Source organism: Solea senegalensis, linkage group LG21 (assembly GCF_019176455.1).
Source record: "Solea senegalensis isolate Sse05_10M linkage group LG21, IFAPA_SoseM_1, whole genome shotgun sequence".
Lineage (NCBI taxonomy): Eukaryota > Metazoa > Chordata > Actinopteri > Pleuronectiformes > Soleidae > Solea > Solea senegalensis.
The window spans coordinates 10770354-10788565 of record NC_058040.1 but is presented as its reverse complement, the minus strand read 5'-3'; the positions used below and the strand labels follow the sequence as shown (position 1 = coordinate 10788565).

Sequence of the window (18212 nt, the reverse complement as noted above, 5' to 3'; positions counted from 1 at the left end):
TAGAAGGGCAAAGGTGATACATACTGCATATTTCCACAGGCTTTTCCACAGACTAAAATGTTTCGCTAAATACACACCAGAATCTGTCACACAAAAGACTAATATGTCCTGCAAAATGTGCTATACTCGTTTCCTTTGTCATCAACATAATAAAGAGTCGTGATTCTTAAAAGCGCAACATGTGATTGCACTTAACCTCATTGTCGCTTCCAATAAATTGCACGCAGCTTCAGTTTTTCAGGAAAAGCGGAATGCATGACAGGCGGGACTTAAATCAGTGCAACTCAACAGTGCGTGGAATATTTTTTTACGGCTCCAAACTGTCTTTTCCGTGTCCCACCTTTGGAACTGTCAGTTTGATTTACACGCACCTTTGTGTAATAAAGGAATGTTTTCCGTAACCACCCATGAAGGAGTACAAGTAATGATGCATTATTGCAATTAGCCATTGCTAATTGTCAAGGCAGCGCAAACCTGTCCCACAGTACAACCCTGAGCTGGCAGTGGAGTAAATCCGTCTCCAGACATGTACGGTGTTATGGACCACAATTATCTGTAGAAAGACCGATTTGTTGTGCACTGGGATTATACAAGTGGCGTAGCAAAATGTGAGAGCGCAAACCCCATTTTATATCAAGGTTTCAATCTCTCAATCATAATTTTCTAAACATTTCTAAGCCTCCGGGATGATTGATGATTCTGGCTCAGGCCGGCTCACCACATCACAACTCACTGTGAAAATGAAAACCAAACATTTGCCCAGTCTTTTGGAGAAAAAAAATGGAGATATGATGTCTGCCTTCCAAGGCCTAACACTTTCACTCTCCTCTGGTTTGTTTCTGCTTGTGTATGTAAGCGCACTGGGATTAAATTGTGTTTCTTTTGCATTATGTGCTAAGTCCAAGCAACTAATTATAAACCGTGGACAGGCATTCAGTTGCGACATATTCTCATGTTCCTACAGGAAACTGGGTAATTGGGTAACTTTTTGTTGGACTATATTTCTCAGCAGTGAGTTCAGGGAAAGGTCATTTACGGAGATGATTTACGTGAAATGCACATCCAGCATCTCTAATGTGGGATTCTTTAGGTTTATAGATGAGGAAAATAAAGCATTATCGATCTTTACATCTTGTCTAAACGCCTTGTTAGATGTGTCCATTCTGTGCTCAGTGAAATCCTGCGAGTCTCACCTCATTATAAGTTATGTCTGATGTCTTTGTTTACTTGTCCAGCGCGCCTGTTGAGCAGTAAAGATGATTTAATGTGTACATGGCGGAGGCCCAGTATGTGAACGGTTTTGTGGACGACCGTTACAAGACAGTTACACTTTAGTTGACATAGCCTCAGTGTGATAACATTTAAGTGAGCAACATAACTGTGAAAGTGTATCTGCTTAAATAAAGTTGATGATAATCGCTCACTGAGATGGAAAATAACACATATGTTTGACTTAAAAAGAATATGCAATATACACTGGCAAGAAATATGTTTCTGTATAGCAGATGATGATCATACACAGTAGTCGTTTAATGTGCTTTACAGAGATTGACGTTATTCAAACTTTATTCAAATAAAATTCAACTTTATTAAAAAAAGAAAGGAAGCTCAACTGTATAAATAGTTGCTGTACACAAGTTGACGCATTGTTTACTTGGATTCTTTGTATTCCTGTCAGTATCCCCCCTTCCCCTCCCTTCACAGTTGCTTTTGTGTTTGTTCTGTCTCTGTGTAATCTCTGTCTTAATGGATTATGCCCCTCATATTATTGATTCATGCTCAGCTGAGCATAACATATGTGTTGTCTTGTCTCCAGGTGAATCATGAGCAGCTACAGCGTCACCCTGGTTGGCCCTGCCCCCTGGGGCTTCAGACTGCAAGGGGGGAAGGACTTCTGTCTGCCCCTCACCATCTCACGGGTGAGTGGGACACACACACACACACACACCACGGATGTGCCCTTCACTTCATGACAGTCACCTCTGAGGAATGCTATTCACGCTCGCTATGCCATTGGCCTCGTCGCTGAAGTGCACGCACCACTCGTCACCTGTGTGACACTCATTGCTGGATTTAGACACCTTCTTATTCGACCCCCTCATGGTCTTGACCTGACACCTGTCAAGTGATGTTACAGTAATGGTGCATAACTACAACATCCATCAATTAAAAAAACAAAACAAAAAAAACCTGTGACTTTTCCGATGACCTTTCAGGATACATTTGGAGGATTAAGATGCTAGCCGCTAACAGCCGCTGTCGTTTTCGGTCATTCGCATGAGGGATAGTGCTTCGAGTCCCGGGCATTAGTCCTGATGTGAGACACAGGAGACAATGTGTACCGTGTCTGCAGTGGGAGCAACCGAACCTGTCCTTAAACAGCTCATTATACTGAAACTCTAGAAAGCCACAGAGGTTCTGTAATAGCTATCTGGGACTTTGGGCCACATAAATTCCAAGTGAGTTGATGTGTCGAGCCCTGCCTGGGTTGGGGGGAAAGGAGGGCTGCTGCAAAGACCACTTTTTTGAAAGAAAAACATGCCTGCATATACTGCACTGTATGTCAAAAATCCAGCCTATACATAGTAACAGTTTTAATGACCACGGTGCAAGGGTTATCTGGTGTAAAAACACTGATCGTGGCATAAATCCAACTCAGGAAGTGCAGCTGAGTTTAATGCTGCTTTGTTGTGAGACGGCCTATTTAAACCCAAAGGGTTTCTGAAATGTCTCAAATTATACTAACGTACTTCTTGTCAAACAGGTTTAAAAGTAGGCAGCTATTCCTTCTTTACCAGTATGGTCTGTGCTTTTTCTTTTTCTTTTTTTTTCCACTCCCAACTGCTTCCTGTTATGTAATTGTAATCTCAATGTCATGACCAAGGTAAGTGCCTCAGTGTTTATTTGTTGGCAGGATCAGTTACAACAGGAACGTTATGGCCCGGGAACAGAAGTGACTTTTCTCAAGTGGAAATGTATGTGTTAGGACGTGATTACACAAAAGGGTACGAAAAGGCCAGCATAGCTGTTCAGACTATTTTTATGCCACTATGATAATAATGGTAGTGGCATGTCGCTGTCAGTAGACATCTTGTCTTCATATCTAAAGAACAATACACCAATTAAGGACGGCCACACTCGTCACCTGATAAGATGTTAGCGTTGCCTCTAATATTAAAAAACAAAACAAAACAAAAACTAAGCCTCTTCACACTGTCAAATTTGCCTCTGCTGCTCTTTCGAACAATAAGAAATTGAATCTTTATCGTCCTGTGAAATAAGAATCCTTATATTTGCTTTAATAAGTGCACGCCAATGTGTAAAACCTACATGAAAACATAAATCCAGGTGTTTACCCGACACGTTATGTTCTGATAGTGTAACGTTAAAAGATAATTTAAAAACATAATAATGAGAAAGTGGAGAAAATCACAAGTGCATGTAATAGGGAAGTTCCAACATATGCTTTTTGGTGGCTTGTGGTTACCTCTGGACCATGACAGATTTGAATGCCTCCTGTGACCAGCAGCAATCATGTGTTGTTGAGTCATCGGTGGTCTGGGGCACGTCGTACTCTCGGCAACATGACATGACGAACAGTGAACGGCTTAAGAGTTCTGATCACTGTCCTGAGGACAGGGGTCAGTCTTCCTTCTATCTATTTATACCAGGATGTTGTTGTCACATAGACACAGCCAACATCTACAGTATGTAATGCACAATGTTGTTGTTGTTTACATGCATTTTTCTAAATATAACATCTGTTTCATAAAATGTCAGAGAGTTGCGAATCATTTTTAACAGCGAGCGTATCGCAGACGACATTACCGTAATTACACTATGGTTTGTGCTATTGGAAAAATTCCAACGGTTTGTGAAAGCTGAGAAGTTGCAAGTCAAAGCCAAACATGTGGTTATTACGGCAGCTTCACTCCAGCTGTTGCAAGAAGCCGGCAAATCAGTGTCTTTGTCACCAGAGAGGGAAGAGTTGGAAAAACGCCTGTACATAGTTTCCAGTTTTTGGCCTGTTTTTGACATTGAGACAAAAACTCAAACAAATGCTATTTTATGTTGTTGTTTTATACTGTTCAAATTTAATAAGCAAAATCTGGTACAACTACAGTGTTTTTTTTTATATATAAAAATTTTTTTAGTTTTGCTTCATTTTAAATTGTTAATTTTAACATGCAGTAAATTGTAAATAACTGCCAGATATTGAGTCACGGGACATTTTCTGGCCCTTTTTGTGGTTAATATAAACAAAAAAATCTGTAGCAGACCTCGGTTTAACCCCTCAAATGTCACAGAGGTGCTATGAAACCAGGTCATGTTCACATTTAAGAAGCTGAAATCACAGAAATTGCTTTTATTTCTATGTTTATTTAATAGTTAGTTATTAACAAATTGTTCAATCAATTAAAATTTGCAATCCCACTTTATACTGACTGCATATGTATACAAAGGGAAAAGTTAGTCAGCGGAAAGGTACATACATGGAAACATCTGCCAGCAGTTTAACCATTACTTCAGCTCAATCATTAGATGAATGACTCGAAAATTGGGGCGACCGCAGGCCTATTTTCAGCTTCATTAGATGCCAACAATGCTAAATAGACTTTTACAGTAAAGATTGAGCATGTGCGTCGATCACATTAAAGCTTGTATTTATTTTTGCCTGCGTAGATGTAATAGCTGTGGAATAATAATGTAATCACTTAACATATGCTTTCCATATGTGACGGATCCAAAGATTGTATGTGCGTAATTTAAGGACAACCACTGTTGCATTAACGCTAAATAAACGTATGACTTGGCAGTACATGTTGCACTATAGCATGAATTGTGTGCATTGTGTGATTTCAGTTGCTGTGTCGACGGCAATAATTGCAAAAAACAACTGCACAAAGGTCGTCATAACAACCGGATAGATGGGACATTAGGGCCTTACATGAAAAAACAGAGGAAACCCCGACTGTGACATGTATTAGAGAGATAACCTCATACTGTTATTGCTTTTGTGTCAAGGGTTAAAACTTGTGTTTGTTTGACTAATTCTGAGATTAAAGTTTAAACAGAGACCACCCAGCGTGCTTGTTATGTGCGTTATATGTGGTTTTCTCTTTCTTTCCATCCTTGTTGACAGACTCCCACTAACAAATTCAACTGATTTGCCACTGGTGTGCTGTTATAGCACTTTTGATGAAAGCTATAAAAAGAGATACTCGTACACATGTGTCCGCGTCTGTCCACGTCTGGTTTACAGTGGGTCGTGATGAGGTCAGCGCAGTGAAACCTTTCCTTGCTTTTTTTCCACTGACCAGTCCACTTCCCCTTCTTGTCTTTTGCCTCCTTTTGTTTGCTGTCTCAGTGGCATGAGATACTTTGTGAAAACATAACAGTTGCTAAATTTAGCCCCATGTTTGCACGGGGCTCCGTACCGCCAGATGTTTTCTTTTCACCTTTATTTTTTCATATGGTGAAGCTATATACCCCGGGTTATTCGATAAACATGTGTTGAGCGACAATGAGGATAACGTTCAGTGATATTAAGCTTTTTGAGGTATTTTTTATATTCAAAATAGAGAAGTATTAATATCAGCATCTCATATAACACGGGTTGTGTTTCTGACAGCGTATGACACAGTGTTTGCTTATTGTAAGTTTCCTTAATAACAAAGATTGATGTGCTTTGCTTTGTCGAATATTCAATGTTAATGTTTGTTTTATATCAGATAAAAATGATAATGAAAATGATAATAAATTGAAGTTTAGTAAAACTCCCTCGGCATTTCAAATAAGGGAGTCCCATAACTTGTGGTCTTGTGCTTCGGCTGCCAAAAGAGTTTCTCTAAAGTTGTCTGTCTTTCTAATTCTCTCTCCTGCATGAAATCTCATAAACATTTTAACACAGATACTAATTTCTGGGTCTTGACGAAGTGCTCAGGTTACATGTGGGTTTCGTATTAAAAGTGAAATCTGCAGTATGTGTTTGATCCTCGGATGATTTCTCTGGTGTCAGTCTCCAGTTGTATCGCGGCATCTGCTTTCAATCGCCCTTCCTGACGCACTGTGGCAGAGTTATAAAGAAGCTATCACTTGATTTTGATTTAGATCACTCACTCAGTTTTCCTTTTTGATGGAATCCACTTTGTCTCTGGTGGAGACAGCGCGCTCCTCAGAATAGCAGAAGCCCATATGGTACACATTCAAGGACACAGAGAAGCCCTGCAGACTTTTCGTATGAGTGCGGCTGGAACTACGACCCACATTTACTGCCCGGTGACAGTGATAACGGCGATAGTGGAGCTCGATTACAGACTTCACGTGATGCTTTGCACACCTCTCAACTCCAGACCATTTAATATCCTCACTTAAAGTGAAAATTACAGTCTCCCGTGCCCAGTAACTATTAGTATTCAAGTGCCTTTTAAGAGTAATGTTGCGGTACCCGTGGTGTTTTCAATTCTGCTCACACCGAATTCACCCTGTGATAAAGCATTTTTACATCTGTGTGGTTATTATTACACTATAGGACACTTCTATAGCCGGTAGGTGAAAGGTAATAATTATCTTGCCATTGTGATTGGTAGAAAGCCCTAAAACCCAGAGGGAAAACATGCAGAGTGGAATGAAAACCTCGGATGGAGTTATAAACCAGCACTGACACTTCACCATGTGTGTCTGGAAAAAACTTTCAAATATCATCTTCCTACACATTGCTATTCAGCCCGGGTTTGTTTCTGACCTGGCTGAAGCTCATTCAGTATTCAGCGAGGGCTCGGCACTGCTTTTGTGCTGTTTTGTTTGTGTTGTCATGGCGATTTGTCTAAGAGCTCCAATGCAGGTCTGCCTGGCATCTCGTTTTTTTTTTTTTTCCCCCGCTGCCCCGACTGATGCAGTTAAAGACAGGGGTCAAACCATGACAACCGCCGGTGTGCCTCTGTTCAAGTGTGCTTAATTGGGACGTTTGGTTTGGTGGAAAAGAGCACTTGCCATATTTGCTCCCTCCCAACTGTTGTCTCCTCCGTTAACGTGCGCCACTCTGCTCCTCTTAACTGCTGCAGTGGTGCAGGTGTGCAGCTGTGAAGTGCTTAGTCAACGGCAACTTCTTTGAATTAGAAAGCACAAGTGAGTCAGTCTGCTTTTGTGAGGATATAATGGTGGACTCGAGTCTTTCCCATATAAGGTCCTCCACCATCATTCTCCTCTCCAGACGTGACACACAGGCCTTCAGTCTCCACCGCAAGACACTTCCTGTAACATGACTTCTGAAATGTGAAATGACCACAGTGCTCTTCCTTCCTCCATAATTTCACAGGAGACAGGAAATTACAAACTTCGCGGCAGGGACGATGTTTAGTATTCAAATGTGCGCTTAAGTGTTATCTTAACCACGTTACCAGTTTGTCTGTACTCCACAAAGCTGCGTCGATAGTGAACCTCTTGAGTTTAATTAGATTTGTGTGACTTATTTGAAGTTATGGTTTTATTGAATTATAGCTTTACATACTATTTATTAAGTCTGTCTCTTTCTGGGATCACAAGACTTACCTACTTCTTCTACAGATGTGAAACATGGCCAAAAGGCAAATGGTCTTGCCTTTACACTACAGTCACATGCACAGGCAAAAAAAAAACTCCATAAAGAGCTCATTTTTCTCTTTTCCCAGTCTTCATCCAGAAAACTGTCAAAGCTCTTCTGACTCACCAGTTCCTCCACAATGACATTTTAAATTAGGGCTGTTTTTCTAGCTAATAGTAATCATAATGAACAGCGTTCTGCTGGATCGCTGACAAGCCCTCGGCAGAATCCACCAAAGTGTTGTGTAGTGTGTCGAATTCAACGTACAGTTGTTGGAGCCGGAGCAGAGGAACTTGGATGTGCAGTGGAACAACCGGTAACTGTGCGGCAGTAAAAAAAAAATCAACAGTGTGGAGAGGAGCACAGCAGCAACACCGTTATGTGGCTGGAATCCCATTCATGTAAAAGCAGTTGGAAAGAAGGGTCTTTCTCTGCCAAAGGAACACAAAGGACTCCAACAGGCTTTACACTCTTTAGATGAAGTCGTTTTCTTTTATCCTTTATGAGCCCTCCATTTAAAAAGTTAAAATGTACAAACTTTGATTGAGTGCACATCTTGCATAATACAATGTTTTTGACAGTGTGTAGTAAAAGCTTATTGCAAAAACATCCTGCTCTCTTGAGGGAGTGCCGGCGTAGAACAGCCAAAAGTTCTAGCTCATTACTTATCTGCTCACTGTCCTGAGAGCCTCAGCTCGCCCTGATTTATATTTATAGACTGCAAATTCCTGGGATTCTTACTGTAACATCTATTTGTCTTGTACAGTATAGCCGTGACAATTTTAGTGAAAGGAATTGCTATTTTCTCAAGTGCTCTCTCTCTCGCTCTGTCTGCTGCAGATTAAAGCATCAGGCGTCGAGCAGGAAGAAAAACATCTGTCTGAGAAAGTTTCAAGAGCCCATTTCTCTCTCCACCTCTAGAAATAGGACATGTTTGAGGAATGAGCGTGTGTAGAGTTATGCAGCGCCGTCCTCTCTCACAACCCTACAAGGACAGAGCTTGTCATTCTCCCTCTGTCTCTCACACACACACACTGAGGGGGAGACATGTCCCAGGGACATGTTCATTCAACAGTCCTTCACCTGCTTTACTCTGCTGTTGACCTTCCGGGGGCCACACGGTGAACTGCGGTGATCCCTCACTCTCTTTATTGGCGCAGTGAGTGATTTTTTTTTTTTTACCGAAATGAAATGAGTCAGGACAGACTCAGAAGTGAAGGTTGACAGGTGTCTCTGTGAGTCCGTGTCAGACATTGTGAGTGAGCAAATGAGTCAGTTGAAGCTTTGTGCTTGCCTGTGCATAGCGAGCATCGTGGGCCTTTTGTGCGTCACACTTGGCATGCAGCCGCGCCATTGGCTTCCGAGATGCTGGTATGCATACATCAGCCGCAGACGGCTGCACATTCGGCCCCGTCCCCTGCCGATCTTACTTGATAATGATGCAAGGAACTCCAGAGAAATGAGTGGGTCGCTGCCACCCCCGCTTTGTCACTTCCTCATTCTTTCTCCCTCTCCCTCCCACTCTCTTCCCTAGTTTGTCTGTGTGAGGGTGGACACAATGGTATATTGTTTATGTCCGGGGCTCATTTCAAACTCTCACCATTAACTAACCTGGAAACATTCTTTCGGGAATCGGATGATGGAATATCTTCTGATAATATCTGTCTAATCAGGGCTGGGTCATATAGACTGTAAGGGGTTTTCTATTTTACTGCTCAATAGAAATTTAATCTGGATTTATCTGGAGGTATTATATGACACTTATCTGTCTTGAGTGCCAGTTTTATGTTGAACTGTCACGACACTTCTGCCATGCTTCATGTCAGTGTTATACTATTTATTTCCAAATGAATACTAAATAAAAAAAAGACCTCACCTGGATATTTATTCAAAAGTATTATTTGTATCAATTTCTTGTTACCAGAGCCTAAGCAATACCAATTTTATTGCATCTATTTTACACATGACAGTAAAATTTAGTTGTAGCTGGCCTGCTCGTCGTCTAGCTGCTGTTGAACATGGACCAACTTTCTGCTCTCATTTTTATTTGATGCACGTTGGGTGTTTCCAACAAGCCCCGTCTTCCTCTTCTCCTTTGGGGAATGAGCTCTGTCACTACTCGTGACTTCCTTTACGCTTTGAGACAGCCAATCACGAGCAGTGTGAGATCTCAGGTGAACTCTTTGGGTACAGAAACGGGATGTTTTTGATATTGTGTGACATAACCAGAGTAGTAACCCTAACCCTAACCACAGTAGAGGAACAAGTAGACACTTGTTCCTCTACTGTGGTAATTACAGGTTTCAGTGCATTTAGTGTGTGCTCAGATTTGATAAGGTGTGCGCAGCCTGGTGTAATCGCCGGTCCATCACTCACTGTCGAGTCACACTAGCGAGTCATGCTGTCGTCATGGTTTTATTGCGTTGCTTCCTGTCTGTTAAAATCATGTCTCAGCATGGTTGAAATCACTAAAAGACCTGACAGATGTGAACCCTGGTTTGCACTCTCTCGCTGGTTGACAGAACAGAGTCAATGTTACTAGACATAGATTTTCCCCGTCTTTAAGTTGCTTTGGAAAATGTACAAAACCTCTTAACTCTTTCCACATGTTTAAATAGATGAACTTCACAATTCATAAAACAGACAACAACAAGACATTTTACGCTCTCAAATATACAAATGCTGAGATGCCTGATGATGGAAAAACATTCATTTCTGTGAAAAAGCTTTCTAACTCTGTGGCCTCGGGTCAGGGCCGACAGTACAGTACAGTACAGTAAAGCTCATAGCGCACACAACCTGTTCACCAGCGCCTTTCGGCACCACATATAACTGATGAAGCGCGCAGCACAGAAAAACCTGGAGTGGCGACAAGTCTTTGAGTACAGTCAATGCATGTGGGCCATGGAAATCTCAGGGCAGAAATAAAGATTTACATCGTTCCCAAATGCAGTTGTGCAAAGAAAGAAAGAAAGAAAGAGACACAAACGACTCCAGCTGCTGAAGTTCTAGTTATAGACTCTGTACTGAATGAGCATCATTGATCGCATTTTGGTAATTACATGTTCTTGGATTTATATGTCTCAAGATATTTGTCATTGAAATATTCATTACATACTCAGTTTTCCTGTGGTTTGGATTCGTGGGCAATTGTCATTTGCTGGTGAGAGTGGTTTTTATATGGACAGGTTGGTGTGTATTTTTATTTTTTTGATGGATGTAAGATCCTGTTCCATGTGGGAAATAAGATGCCTATCTTATCTGAAGAAAGGTTACACAAGACAGGAAACGGAAAGGAGAGCACATTGCTTTGCTATTTTGAGGAAGAAATCAAACGCAGAGGGGGTTTATCACGCTTCTCGAACCAGAGACAAAGTTGGTGCAACTGTGTTTGATACTCTTGTGCTGCAAGTATGTGGTGATGATGAGCCTGTTTTCTCATTTGCTTGATTGTAGCTGAGCGACGGCGGCAAGGCGGTCCGAGCCAAGATGAGCATCGGAGACATCATTCTTTCCATTAATGGTATTTCCACTGAGAGCATGAATCACCTCGAGGCCCAGAACAAGATAAAAGCCTGCACCGACGGCCTCAGCCTCACTCTGCAGAGGTAACGGCCCTCACACATGCACACGCCGTCCCATTATAAAACACGATAATCGTGTATTTTCTAGATCAGCGATAAAATGCGCCCTTTGTTGATTTTGCTGATTTGTCCGCAGTTCCTTGTGTGTGCTTTAGCCTGATGCTGGAACTCGTACAAAGTGCATTTGGAGCTAATTCTCACCGGGTGCTGACCTGACAAACAAAACCATTTTAGAAATAGGAAGCGTGATTACCATATTTGGTTGATTTAGGCTGTCTTCAATTTGCCTTTTCCATCATTTAAAACAGATGACCTTCCTCTTGCACTGATTTGGAAAAGTGTAGTGTTCTGCCACAGCAGATGCTGCGGCCCTGAGCTCCTCCAGGGTTTTTGGGAAATGTCAAAAAGGCAATATTAACATCATTAATCATATGTTAGCATTGCTTTATCCTGTCATCTGTGTTATGATTACGGTCATGTGGAGATAAAAGCGCAATGTTAATTGAGATATGTTAGAGTTTATACTGTGACATTTACATTACATGATTAATAATCATGCAGCAAATGCAGGTTATCTCACTTGTCACGGTTAAATTGTTAAAGAATCTCTAGTAAGGACGTGTGTCCAAAAGTGTTAGTCGAACTGGTATTTGTATGACATTAATGCTATACAGCACACACAGAAGAAAATGAAGAACCTGAGGTCTGTGTTATTACAGCGACGGTCTTAATGACTGATTTATACATGTTCCTCCTGCCTGGGCTGCGTAGCACCACGGAATCTGTAGAAATCATTAGCTCAGGCTTCAGCCTTGGTTTGTATGTGATCACACATGAGTTCATCAGCATGCTCCTTCGCTCTCCTACCATCAGAAAAAAAGAAATACGCAGTTAAATGAAAGCTTCATCAGCCTCCTTTTCATTAATGTATGCCTCAAAGAAAAAGAAAGCAGGGAACCAACAGAGGTTTCATTGTATTTGTTCAGCAAGGGAGAGTTTTTTTTGTGTGAAAGGCTACAGAAGAAGGGTAAAGTTTCACTTATATGGACACAAGATACTAACAAAAAGCTCAAATGCAGCACGAACGCTCACAATACTGACCGTTCTGTATTTGTTTACCCGTCTTGGAAATGGTTGCGTGGAATGGCTGTTTGGTTTCTTTTATTTAGGAGATGAGACGAATATAAAACGTTCCAAAGAGTGATCACTTCCCATGAGTTTAAGCCAAGCACTTGACTCAAGACAGGGGCATTTTCTGCAGCCAACTTTGAAGAAGAGCAGCTTCAGTGTCACTCACAAACAAGGGGAAGCACGCACTCTTTCCAGGCCATAAAACATGTCGACAGAAACGCAAGGACCGGGTTGCGTGTCCATCACCACATCAAAGAGAAAGGGGGCCCCTGCACTTTAATCGTGGGAATTGAGTTTTTTAAAATAGCCATGTAATCACAGCTGCATGTAATCTTCCGTGCGTAATTGGTGCACAGTGATGTCCACAGTCTTTTTACATGTAAGCCACAACTAGAATCACCTGCTGAACAACGTCTCCTTAAAAATGATCAATGATTTCTTGTTACGGTTTTCCCCCTTCAAAGCTGTTACATGACAAGAAGGAATGTATAAAATGGTATAATTGCTTAAACGCACACATCGCTCATTATTATGATAGCATGACTCAGAGCATATTTGCCTTTTTGCCCCTTTTTTATTCTTTTAACCAGCATGTGAAATGGGAACAAAATGTGCCAATATTATTACTAAATCATTATTTATAGTAAATAAAAGACCAGTAGATGTTATTCATGTTCACAACTAGACTCTTGGGACAATGGGTGAACGTCACATGGTGCAGCCTTGGAAATAGTGATTCTAGGTCAATGAATTTAAATGGCCATCTCGTGAGACGTGCCAGTATACAAATAAAAGTGCCAGTACTTAAAATAGTCAAATTCAACAAGTGCTGGTACAGTACTGGCCTATTTCAAGCACTGCTTATTTAACTTATTTACACACAGTGCCAGAACAGATCACGTTAGTATAGTAATGAGCTCTACCCAGATTTATTCCTCTGCAGTAGGGGCGTCGGTAGCGTCGGTAGCTCAGTGGTAGAGCGAGTCAAAAATACAACTCCAAGGTTCCCGTCTCCGCCTGCCTACATGCCGATGCGTCCTTGGGCAAGACACTTAACCACCACGTTGCACCTGACAGCTGTGCTGGCAGTGTGTGAATGGGTATGAAAGAGGAGTGATAGAAAATAGATGCGCTGTATGTATCAAGACTAGAAAAGTACAAACCATTTACCATTTGCAACGGGCACTGATTTCACCCTCAGGGGCTGGATAATAAAGTAAATGTAATGCAAACAGCTCGTTGGCATTGTCCAAAAAAGTTAAAAAGTTAATGAAATTAGTAAATTCAAGTGATCAATAGCTGAAAAATGTCCAATAGAATTGATTTAAATATAACTGCACAGTGTTTTTCCTAAACAGTAAACACCCATGAATATTGATGCCAGTATCTTTAAGCTATTTCCCTTGTTACCAGGAGAGAGAAAACATGTTTTCATCAGAGAGTTAATGGACTTCCTCCTCATCCTGTTGTTCCACTAATCATAACATATCTTACTCAATGGGCAAAGAGGGTTTATATTTTTCTTTCCTTTTTGGATGTGGGACAGACGGACAGACAGACAGACAGACATGTTTTCCTTTCCCAAACTGTGGTCTCAGGAAAATATGTCAAAACATTGTTTGTTTGTTTGTTTGTTTGGGGGGGATCACTGCCAGAAAAGAAGTATTTGCTATTCAGGCTGTTTTTGCTGCGGATCCTGCCTTTTATTTTGAAGAGGATTTATAGCTTCAGTTTTACCATAGTGCACTTTTATACAAGAGCCTTGCCAGCACACCATTGTCAGTTAATACAGTGGGTTTTTATTTGATTTTGTTGAGTAGAATAGCTAAAGAAAATTCCATTTAACATTGAGTTTGAGGCTCATCTTAATCATAGTTTTATGTTGTGTTTGTGATTTCCCTTCATTTGAATAGAGTATATGTGTAGTTTTTTCATTGTCAGCAGTTATCAGTGGATTTTTTTTGGCACGTTTTTCTTCCACCATCATGGAAAACTTGTCGCTGAGCAGCTAACAGTCACCAGGCGGCTGTGGGAAGTAGCCTGAGGAAAGTATGATAATTGATGTTTGTTTATTGTCAGTGAAATATGCAGCATGGTGCAGTGAAACACAGCCACTCGACAAAGGTTGTGGTCCGTCTGCACCTGGTTCCAAACCCTCAAAATAAAAAAATAAAAAATACAAGATCAAGAGAATTGACTTTGTTTAAGCTTCTGCTGCAAAGGCTTCTCAGATTCTGTTTATTTTCCACTCGTGCGATTGTTGTGTTTTGTGTGTGCGAATGCAAGAGGGAGAGAGATCCAAGGACACATGAGGCTTAGGTGAATAGTTTAAGATTGAAGTTAGGTTAAATTCATAATCTCTCTTTCTATTTCTCTTCTTAATATTTGATGATCTGTTTATCATGCAGTCACTGCTGTTGCTACTGTATTGTAGGATTCAATAGCCATTTTTTTTAGCCCCCCCCGTAGCTGGGGTCAATTTAAAGTGTCCAATTAGCAATGAGCAATGGGTATTGGGTACCTTGCTCAGGGGTTCCCCTAGTCCTTGACCTGGCGGGGACTCGAACTAGTTGCCATTTTGGGCACAAGCCAAGTTCCCATTCAAAGGCCAGTTCTTGAAGCTAAATAAGAATCAGCTGCAGGTCAGTGGGTTAAATGTACACATTTTATATATGTACACCCAACAAGTCATAAGTTACGATCATAACAAGGTGAAAAGGAGGACAGTCAGTTGCAACACAGAGCCCCCCACTGACCTGTGGCTGCCTCAGCCAGATGCGGTGTGGTGGTCGGAAGTTAAGTAAGAAAGGATGGAGGATTAGTACGTCGGCTGGACCTGGATTATAAAACATAGCTGATTCAGCCATGGATGCCGTGTCCAGAAACCCGACCTCATTTCTTCACTTGCCTCTATTTATCAAGCTTGACTCCATGAAACGTGTTTTGCTTTGCACGCAATTAAATGCAAAACCATGTGTTCCTCGTCTTGACCTGTGATTAAACCTACAATTTACTCGCCATGACAGGCGCACTTATTCATATCATGACAAGCAGTGAGGTCCGCCTTAACTACAATGTCGCTACATAACTGCTGATATGGGAGAGTGTGTGGGGTTCATACTTGAAATAGACCTGATAGGGGAAGTATCCAGATATTGCTATGGTTGCATAATGTAACTCCACTTCACTTTAAATAGCAGTCACATTTCTGTTTCTCTTTTTCTGAAACCATCCGACCTGACGCTATCCAGTAATAAATCCAAACGCCCTCCTCCGCGATTGTTTTTCTTGGTTTAATATGAGCGAGCGGTGTGAAGAGGAAGAGCGGGGGCAGGAGGGGAGGCCGTGTGCCAGACACAAGCTGTGAATTTTGCCACTGAGCGGATAGACTGGCTGCACAGAAAAACAGAAGAAGAAAAAAAAGAGGTGATTTTCCACACCCTTTTCATTCTGCCTCCCTCTGTTGGATGTCATGTTTTGCTTTCCTATGTTTTTATTTCTCCGTGTTTTTCCTCTTTTTCACGCTTCTTTTCCTCGCGTCTTCATCTGAGAAAACAGTGTTTCCCACAGAGTCGTAACATTCATGACACCAGTTAAATATAAGGGAGGAGGGGAGAGAGGGGCAGATTGTGTTTGACAAGGTTGTGGAACAACGTAACCTGCACTTGCCATCAATAGGATGTATGATGGATGCTCTCTACCGTGCGCTGCGTATCGTAGCATGACCTGAACCCGTTTGACGTGATAAGAGTAAACAAAATCAGAGGCAAAGAGCAGAGCCAGAGGTAGATGCTCATATTTAGATGATGATCACGGAATTAAAGTTTGCAGTTTTCACCTCCTGAAGAGTGAAGTGAGGACAGTGCGAGGGAAATGAAAGGTGATACTGATTTAAGCAATATGCCAACCATGTTGAAAGAATTGACTTGTAAAGGCATGTGTGTGTGTGTGTGTGTCTGTGGTGAGAAAGCGGTGTCTTTTCGCTATTTCATCATTCACTCAAATGCCATATGCCAGATTGTTTCTCTTGGCCCCTCAAACATGGAGACATGGGCAGGGTGGAAACATGTTCATCTGCTTTGACCTCAAGCATATTTCTCTGGTTAACCTTCTCATTTGATCATTCTGGAGCTGTGTGTGTGTGTGTGTATAAGACAGTGAGTGCACAGTGAAGTGCTGTACGTTTGCACGTGAACCTAATCTGTTAATTTACGTTAATTTCCTTATGTTTATTAGTTTTTATTTATATATATATACTGTAATAGTCTTACTTTGACCCCCTGAGGTAACTTTGTTAATATCTGCAGAGGTAATCTAATAAAACAAGACATCCTGATTAGATTAAGAAGCGGCTGAAGTGTGTTTGAGGCTGAGCAGAGCCATGACTAGATCTTTAACAGTAGCAATGTTTTTGTGCTCGCAAACGACACAAGCTGCAGTCTAATAAAGACCAAAAGACTTCTCATTTCATCTTTTGTATTTGAAATGATCACTGAAACCACACAATATGACATCACGTGAAAAAATACACAGCTTCTTTTGAAATGCAACACCTGCAGTGCAATTTGTATGTGTTTTTATTCATTTTTTAAACACCTACGCATGAAAGACAATACTGTAAGACACGTTTGTTGAAGGTTAACAAACAAAAGTTTGTTTTTCTTACGTTTCCAGTCACATTCATTGTGCGGTGAGTCACAGGGAGTGTGTTGCAGAGGCTGCTGGGAGAAAAATTAGGAGGACAACAGACATGAGAACTGTCCTGTCCAAGACTGTGAGACCACACACTTGCACGGTGTTTGTCTCTCTCTCTATAATAGCAGGACAACACAGAGGTGCCGAGCAGTGCAGATGTTTGTGAGACCACCTTAGCCGCTGCTTTTTGTCATCCACTCCACACAGAGCCACTGATTGCAGATATGCACTGCATCATTGCAGACCGGGTTCCTGTTTATGAGGAAATGTGCTGTCTTCACTTTAGTTTTTTATTTATTTCTTTTTTAAATTTTGTATTGACAATTGACATAGCATTGTCTTTCTCCATAAACTAATCCAATAACGCAAGTTCTCTGGAAAATAATTTCACATCGACTGCTAAGTGGAAACTGTAAACACATACGTGCATGGATGCCATCGACATCTGGTCGCAGGGTGGGGCGCTGTCATAATGAGCCTGTCCAAGTCTCAGTTGTTGCTCTTTAGCTCAGTCAGGAAACGCATGAGAGTTTGACTGTTTTCCTAATATGGCAGAGAAAGGAAGGACGCCAGCAGACATACTCTCGCTCAGGGTCTGGAACCAGCCTTGCTGACTCACTGTCTTTTTTTTTTTTCTTTGTTTTTGTATTCTGGATTTTATGAGGATTGAGGCACACACTGTCTGCATGTCAGGACCAAATATAGGACACGCTGTTGACAGAGTGTTGCCGCTTTACTACAGGGTCATTTTTAGTCATTTAAGCCACCTCACAAGGTCTCCCACAGGTGATAAAACTGTGCGAGCTACTAAAAAATAAACCAAATCTACGTCACACCTCAGCAGCAGCAGCTTCCATGTAGACGCACCCTGAAATACAGTGGTTTCAGACACACTGGCCATTTTGTATGCTTCAGCACATTAACACATTTCATATAATTGTTATTATCCATTTCCATTTAAATTTATTCCAATATGCAGTGAAAGACAGTTCTAGTACTGGAAGTTTTCATACCATTCCCGGATCTATTGAGTTACTAGACCTGCAACTAATGATTATTTTTTATAATCGATTAACCTGTGGATTATTTTCTCGATTAATCGAGCAATCGTTTGGTCCATAAAATGTCAGAAAACGTTAAATGTGGAAATGATGGGGTTCTCAAATGTCTTGTTTTGTCCACAAACCAAAATGATTCACTTTTAGTGATTTCTTTGTTAT

The 18212-nt window shown here is 41.2% G+C and overlaps 1 protein-coding gene across 2 annotated transcripts in view; it reads left to right on the top strand.

The window, feature by feature from the left end:
* Positions 1–18212, top strand: part of pdlim5b (PDZ and LIM domain 5b) — a 34344-nt gene that overhangs the window by 3297 nt on the left and 12835 nt on the right. For both annotated transcript variants that reach the window (XM_044012252.1, XM_044012251.1), the window contains exons 2-3: positions 1817–1919; positions 11039–11190. In XM_044012252.1, the coding sequence (XP_043868187.1) occupies positions 1824–1919; positions 11039–11190 (248 nt within the window). In that variant the 5' untranslated portion in view covers positions 1817–1823. The remainder of the gene's footprint in view (positions 1–1816; positions 1920–11038; positions 11191–18212) is intronic.